Source organism: Limulus polyphemus, unplaced genomic scaffold (genome assembly GCF_000517525.1).
Source record: "Limulus polyphemus unplaced genomic scaffold, Limulus_polyphemus-2.1.2 Scaffold258, whole genome shotgun sequence".
In the NCBI taxonomy this organism is placed as follows: Eukaryota; Metazoa; Arthropoda; class Merostomata; order Xiphosura; family Limulidae; genus Limulus; species Limulus polyphemus.
In genome coordinates this window covers 292,198-300,460 of record NW_013665868.1, presented here as the reverse complement: position 1 = coordinate 300,460, position 8,263 = coordinate 292,198, and the positions used below count along the sequence as shown (strand labels likewise).

Here is an 8,263-nt window from a genome sequence, read left to right as displayed (position 1 = left end):
TTATCAGTCTAAAATAGTCAACGTTTATTTCTTAAATATATTTTCTTGAGACATGATGAATAATTCTACCTTAATATTAAAACATTATGCAAACAAAGACCTTAATTAAACTTCATTTTCCTATTTTATTTCACTGTTTGTTAATCAATGTACCCATTCCTAGCATTTTGAATGTAAGAGAAGTCGGTCGATATTCGCGGTAACTCTTAGATGAAACAACGTGCTTGTTGACGTCTGATAAGGACATGAATTTTGTTATTTTCAATTTAGGAGCGTCTCTTATTGTCTGTTCTCCCGAGACACGTTGCCATGGAGATGAAGTCTGATATCGCCAAGAAACCTCAAGATACGATGTTTCACAAAATCTACATTCAAAGACACGAGAATGTCAGGTAAAAATAAAAAGTTTCTAATACTTTAAAGAAGTTGTCAGATTGTAACAAGCCGCATATAACACTAGAAAGAGGCTTGAAAACTGCTATTGCTTACTATATTTCTGTTGATTAAGATGGTTTCGTTAACTCGACTGTTACAATATGGCAAGCAAGAGAAACTAAAAAAAATATCCCTTGAATTTATTACGAAAAGTAATATTAAGTAGAGCATAGATAGATAGATAGACTGATTGATTAATAATAAGAGTTTATATTAACATGAGCCATGTACAACGGTTTATTTTCTCGCTTCTAGTATTTTATTCGCAGACATTTGTGGATTTACCCTGCTAGCATCACAGTGCACTGCCGAGGAAGTGGTGAAGATTCTGAATGAATTGTTTGCCAGATTCGACAAGCTCGCAGCTGAAAATCACTGTTTACGAATTAAGATCTTAGGCGATTGTTATTACTGTGTTAGTGGATTACCAGAGCCTCGGCCTGACCATGCCCATTGTTGTGTAGAAATGGGGCTGGACATGATTGATGCAATAGCGTGAGTTGACTTATATCTAAATCCATAGATAAGTTTCGAGTTCATTCAATCTCTTTTTTTTTTTCCTTTCATTAGCCAAATATTTTATCAACTTTATGCCATCATTGTGTTTTACAGGAGCCTTTTGTGTAGAAAAGTATGGAGTTCATAATTTTAAGACATCTGAAATCTATCTTGTAAAAATTAAAACACTTTTTTGTTAAGATGATAACAGCGGAGGGAGAATAAGGTAAATCAAGGAATGATGTATTTATATACATAATTTAGTTTTCGGAATATCATATCTCCATGTAAGCACTGCTTATTGTTTTTTTAAGTAATTACACGGCACACTCCTCAGAGCTCATTTTGAGATGATCAGTTTAATTGTAATTTAGTTTCCGTATTAAAGATTGAGAAATAATTTACAGGAAGAAAACATGATGTGAACAACATCCTTAGAGTTTACCAACATCACCACTGGAGTTTATAACTTTTCGAGCTTGTGGTGTTTTCGATTTATAGAAAATATAATTCATAAAATTTAGAATATCACTGTAATTTGTTATAAGTTATCCAATATAAACAGATTTTGTAAGCACTAAGAGTTTCATTTATAGGGCTGCACTTATAATGTAATGCTATAAATGAAAGTGTGGGCCGTTCCATTCCACTCTTTTGAGCCGTAGCATTCAAACGTTTCGTCAAACGCATAGGTACTCGTGCTACATGTGGCATTAAACGTCAATTTCATTTCGTGCCGATTTCACGTGTTTTGCTTACCAACGCTCTTGCTCAGTTTAGCTCTGATTTGGGACATTAATGTAGCAAAATGAAACTCAAACCTTTCATCCGATTGCTTATCTATATAAAATCGATATTTTGGTAGTTCATTTGCGTTCCTTTACTAAATTTAATTGAAATTAGTTTAACCCGTTCCTCTCAACAACGTGTGACACCAGACAGACAAACGGACGACTCTGCTTTATGTATAGGGAGATTATTCGACGGTGGTGTAACTGCCTCAGAAGAGTCGTATCTCTTGTTATTTTGTGTTTAGTTATATATATTTTACCTTTTTCCACTGCCACCATATTTCTTTCTTTATCAAATTTAACATTATCCAAAACTTATAAAACTGGAAGGTATGTCGCACACATTGCCCATTTACAATATTCCCACGTGTTTACTACATTACTGAAAAATGTAAGTATTGCGTTTCGCTTTATACCCTGAAAGGTATGCAGCTCAGAAAATGAAATGAAGTTTTTGTTCTGCATTTTTATCATGCGAGAGGAGTAAATGCGTTGATATCAGATTATTCAGCCTCAGAAAGCTTTCAGTAGCGAAGAGCTAATGGTCCTTGGCCTTTTGCTCACCTTCCGAAATTCCTATGTACATACATGTACATGCCAAAGCCTGATAACTCGCTAACAATACAAGTATATTTTATGAAACTGTAAACGTCGATGTTTTATTAGGTTGTACTGCATACATGACAATTCTAAATTGAACTGATGAAATTTATTGATCTATAAATTCGGATACTTCTGCGTTCAACAGCATACATTTAATCCCAGCTTCTTGGTGGCTCAGCGTTAAGCCTGTGGAATTATAACACTAAATTCAGGGCTCTATCCTTGCAGTGGGCACAGCGCAGATAGCTAAATCTGTAGGTTGCGCTTAAACAATCAGAGGTAAGTCCCAAGGCCAAAGGTTATAAAACATGGCAAAAAGCTATGCGAATAGAATAATAATAATAAAAAGGATGGGTGACATCAGTCACTTTAAGTTTGTTTGTATCGAAACCCGGTTTCTAGCGTTGTAAGTCCGCAGACATACCGCTGTGCCACTGGGGGGCCAGTCTCTTTAAAGAAACTACAGTATGGAAACAAATTGATTAGAATGTACTATAAAAAAATGTATCAACTGGAACGTTTAAACAATAACACGGCAAAAAACTTCTCTAGGACAGTATAAATCTAATTTGGCTTCAAATCAGTGAGAGCTAAAAACAGATGTATATGAATTGTATACGTGAAGGAGTTACATGTAACATCAAGTAACAACCATCATCCTCAGACACACAATATTTTTATCCATTTTTTAAACTTCTAAGTTTTTAGAATGAGACCAACAATAGTGACCATCCCGTGATGGCAGGTTAGTACTAGATCGATGGTCATCCCGTGATGGCAGGTCAGTACTAGATCGATTAGATTAAGAGTTATCAGTGAATAACAGTTAACCAAATCTCCAAAATGACTTACAGTTATGTAGTGCTAATTTACTTCATCCTAAGCATAAAGTAAAACATTCTCCTTACAGTTTCTACTTACATTCGTAATTATGGCTACTTTTTGGTATTTTCATCCTGGACAGTACTTTATGTGCACATGAGTTAAGTGACTTGGTCAGAGATCCCTGTGCTTCACGCATAACCGTCACTAATTATGAACTACTGACCAGAGAGAGAAAGAAGGCACCTAGTTAGAAGTAACTGCCATCTCAAGGGCCTTGTCCGGTTTGAATGGAATAACACGATTAACTGTCACTCTTATAACGCGCGCACAGCTGAAAGCACCGAACGTAGGAAACGCCATCTCGACATGAACCTTGGACCTTAACAATAACGCGAACTGTGTACATTATAATTTTATCTGTATAAGACATTACTGTATTTTATTAAGGTGTTACATGACAACAATGCACAAGATTATGTGTAATAACACAGGTAAAAAACACTGCTTTAATGAAATTATAAAACACCCTTGACTGCCTACTTGTTGTATACTTATTCTATGTGAGAAATAATATAGTTATAAATATGCCTGATGACATTATGCTGTGACTAGTATTTGTTTCACTATATCTTACTATACTGTAATTTTACGGTCGATATTAAATAGTATCACTGTGAATTACAGTGCAATCTGTACGTTTATGGCGTCATTTCTATGACGTTACTGCTTTGAAATCACATTAAATGTTAACAGGCTTATAGCATTAGTCTAAAAGCTATTGTGGAGTAAGTCACTTTACATAAAATATTGCAAATCCATCCAGAAATTTCTACTTGAATCCAAACTGGCATCTATGTTATGAAATTAGTATATACATTCGTCTTTAAATATCACCTAACATGAGCTATTCTAGCGCCATTTTAGAATACCTAATTATTTTCAACTTTGCATTAGGCATCCTGAAGTCAATTCCAGGAATCTTTACTCAGTATGTTTCAGGAGGAAGCAGCTGCAGAATAATTAATTACCAATAAGGATAGCTTCACGTCAGAGTATTTTTATACTTTTGTATTTATGTAAAACTACTAAAGCTACCTGATGTCGTCCCTAACCAGAGGGAAGGCAGCCAATCAGCAACACCATACCACCTACCATACATGCTAAGGGATTAACTGTCACTCTACTAACGCTGTATTTGTTTCTTCAAGCTCATTAAATTAATATTTTCATCACCAGAGGGTTCGCCTTGATCGAGGAAAGTCATCTAACTAGTAGGAAAATTCCCCTGAAAATCCAGTATCCTCTATTAATTCATGTTGTGTGTTTGAGAATTTATTTGTCCACGAACTCTTCCCACAGTTTTGGAGCTAGCAGGGCTAAACTTGGTTAGCGGACTCTGGATTTCTCGGAGAGTGTTCTTATCTATATGGCGTACTAAGGGAATACCTAGGGAAACTAAAACGTTATCGGAAGATCACCCAGGCATGATGTGGATCTAGTGATAGGTTTTTAAGGTCGATGAACCTGAATACGGCATTCGCTTTTGTGTTCCTGCCCCCCAAACAGGATTCTGAGTTTGTCATGTTTGAAACTGTGTTCATACCCCCCCCCCCGCTCACAAGCTAGCAGAACCAAACGTGGCAGACCTGCTCTGGGGTAAGGGTGTCATAAAGAAGTTTGTTTTCCAGTACGGACCCCCCCCCTTAAGGCAGCTATAGAAGAAATTGGAGATAATGGTAAATTGGGGTATCTATTAAATTATGAGGGGGCCTTTGAACCCCGCAAGGGAGCGTCGGTAATTCATGCTAGAGTATACTAAGAAAAATTGAAAATTATTGTTATAAGATCTATATTGATTGATTCGATCGCCCGTGATTAGTTGGGCTTCTTTCGCTTTGCCCGTTTATTAAAAAAAAAACTCATGTTTAGCTTTTTTTCACGTTACATTAATATAAATTTTAACACTACTTATACGATGAAAGCATACATTCCGATTTACAGTGAGTCCTAAAAATATAAGAACAGAAATACTCAGCTATCTATAACAGTTAATAGCAGATAAATATGGCAGACAGGAGAAAATATATCGTATAATGGAGAAGTATTATGAATATGCATTTCTGATTATCCAATCAAAGGTATTCCTTCGGTTATTTGAGGTATTATAAAATATATTAATATAAGTTCCATAACCTCATCGCACCTTCTGGTGGTGATATACTAAACTAGGTAATTCGTTATATATATTGCATTAGAAGGTTTGTTTGCTTTAGTTCAGTTAATTTTACAATAGTTAGGCTGGAATATTATTTTACATTGCTATTGTCCAGTGTTGTATTATTATTCCACTGACCAGAACTTTGTTGTACTAGTAGTTTTTATAAGCATTGCCTATTACCGATTCTATGTTAAGTGTAGTTGTGAAATCGATATTGATCAATGCCTAATTAGGTTTATTTAACGTAAAGTAATTAGTGTATAACGAAAGATTTTCAAGTGTCTGTACCTGTGCGTACACTGGCACTGTGTTAAAAAATAGATTCTTTCTTTTCTTCATGAGTTGAATTGTGCAATGAAAATAAACACAAAACTTTTATTGAAGTGTCAAAATGCACTTTGGAAACACATTACCATTGTACACACACACACAACAAAACTTGCAAGTATTTTGTTATACACGAGTTTGTTTACATTATATCAAAATATATGATATTACAATCATAGTTTCGTCATATCAAGATACATGAAGCTACAGATAATGTCAAATGTGCAATATTTGTTTCTACTGACAGTGTCGAAACTTTCAATCCCATTTCGACAATGTCAAGATAGATATTTCTAGCTCACGTCAAGATATGAACTCACAGTTAAATTATCTTAAAACATGATTATACTGGAAGTGTCAAACTTCACAATCTCGATAGCATGATATCAATATAGAAAACTCTATAACCCGAATGCTTGCGAAAAGGGAACCTTTCTTCATCAGAGGCATTATGAATGATATAAAGAAATATATATATATTTTTACAGACGGTTTAAAATTTCGCAATTCCAGAACACGATATTAAGATATATATTCTTACTGACGGTGTAAACATTCTTAATCCCGAAAACATGATATCCAGATAGATATGTTCAATCAATTTCAGTTATATATTTTCATACTATTTTCATGTTTCTATTGGCATTACTAAGATATGCAAGTATTGTTACGTCATGACGAAGTTCTTACTTCAACCAATTATATAATATAAAGACATTCGAAGCCACAGGTAGGGAGTGTCAAGGTACTCAATACCACTTACACAGTTTGTGAGATTTCGCTTTGACTTGAATTAGTCCTAACCTAGACATGCAGTTTTGAACGGAGGAATATAACTGACAGTTCATAAGATGGCATATTCACAAAGAACTCCGTAACTTAAGAAAGATTTAGTTTGGAAAGGCTCTTGCTGAAATAAGTCATGCGGCAAAACCTCACTTAATATTCAGTCGATAAGTATGATATTTATTTTCATGTTTAATTACTTAATTTTTATATAAAGGTTTTTGTGAGGTTCAAAATTCTCAGTGTAAATAAAACTGATTAAAAATCACGCGGTTTAGTGTTATCAGTAATCCACTTTAGAAATATATAATTCGAATTTTAGGATTTGTACTTCTTAAATAACCAGACACTAAAAGGTTTTTGATGTTGTTTCAGCTTCTGGCTAGCTCGTTACTTTTCTTAGCCATCAATATTGCTGGCATATTCTCCCACTTCCCAAGTAAGGCTTCCCAGAGACAAGCGTTTCTGGAAACACGTCAATGTATCGAATCACGTCTTAACATTCAACGGGAAAATCAAAAACAGGTATTTCATTTTAAATTTTATCACATAAGTGTTTCCCATTCTCTCTAAAACTTCAATTGGTTATCTAAGTTTCTATTTGTAACTTCAGAATTCTATCTATGTAAAATTGAGTTTAAACTTCTGTCCTTTCAGTTTTGCCTGAGTTTAAAAATCTGTTTATCTTTGTTTATTTGACCTTGAATTTCTGTCTAACCTAGTTTATTTGACTTTGTACTTCTGTTTAACCTAGTTTATTTGACTTCTAAGCTCTGTCTATCTACATTTCTGCCCCCAGTGGCACAGCGGTATGTCTACGGATTTATACTGCTAGAAACCGGGTTTCGATACCCATGGTGGGCAGAGCACAGATAGCCCATTTCTGTCTGTCCTAATTCGTCAGAGCTCACAGTTCTACCTTTTCAATTTGATTTGAAATTACCATTCTATCAATCCTACTTAAACCAAGTTGAGTTTATAATTCTGCTCATCATCATTTGTCCGAGTTTATAAATACTAGTTTCTGAAAATATACAATTCCGTATATCATAATTAGTTACAGCTTATAAGTCTGCCTAACCAAGTTATTGGTCAAGGTATACAATTCTAGCTTACACTATTGTTAAAAACAAGAAGAACCCTTGCACAATGCCATGGTGTAATGTTTGCTCATTCTTTCTGGCAAAATTGCTCCAATTCTGACAAGTTCGTTGAGAATCGATGATGGACTGCAATCTCCAAGTCTCGCCATAAATTTTCCATTAGATTCAAGTCAGGACATTCACGTAGCAAAGGTGTTGAAAACCTATGCAATTGAGAATATTCAAATTTTCTTTGAAAATCTAACTTGCTTATATGATATCAGCGTTTCTTTTAGCTTTCTCAAGTTAGAGTAGATTGTGTACGATCTGAATATAACGTCCGATATGAAAATTTCGTGATTGCAAGCTCAGACGGCAACAAAGTGTAAAATGTGGGAACTTTGCATGTGATGAATACTTTTGCAAGACACTGTATAATATCATCTATCTTGATAATGGTAGAGACCTATCCAAAAAGACTCACAGCAGTAATTGCTGCCAAAAGTGCTTCCACCAAGTACTGACTTAGGGGACTGAATACTTTTGCAATCAGCAAATTTCAATTTATATATATATTTTTTTTTCTTTGCAGGTTTTGCTGATATTCAACCTCCTTCACACATAACAGTGTTAGTTTCGATCATTAGAGTTTTAAATAAAAACAAGTTCATTAAACTTTTTTCCCATTATTTGTATTT

The 8,263-nt window shown here is 34.6% G+C and overlaps 1 protein-coding gene across 2 annotated transcripts in view; it reads left to right on the top strand.

Moving 5' to 3' along the window:
- The first annotated feature begins 274 nt into the window (after positions 1-274).
- LOC106478879 (adenylate cyclase type 5-like) overlaps positions 275-8,263 on the top strand; it is a 64,179-nt gene continuing 56,190 nt past the window's right edge. For both annotated transcript variants that reach the window (XM_022382572.1, XM_022382571.1), the window contains exons 1-2: positions 275-392; positions 691-930. In XM_022382572.1, coding sequence (XP_022238280.1) covers positions 310-392; positions 691-930 — 323 coding nt within the window. In that variant the 5' untranslated portion in view covers positions 275-309. The remainder of the gene's footprint in view (positions 393-690; positions 931-8,263) is intronic.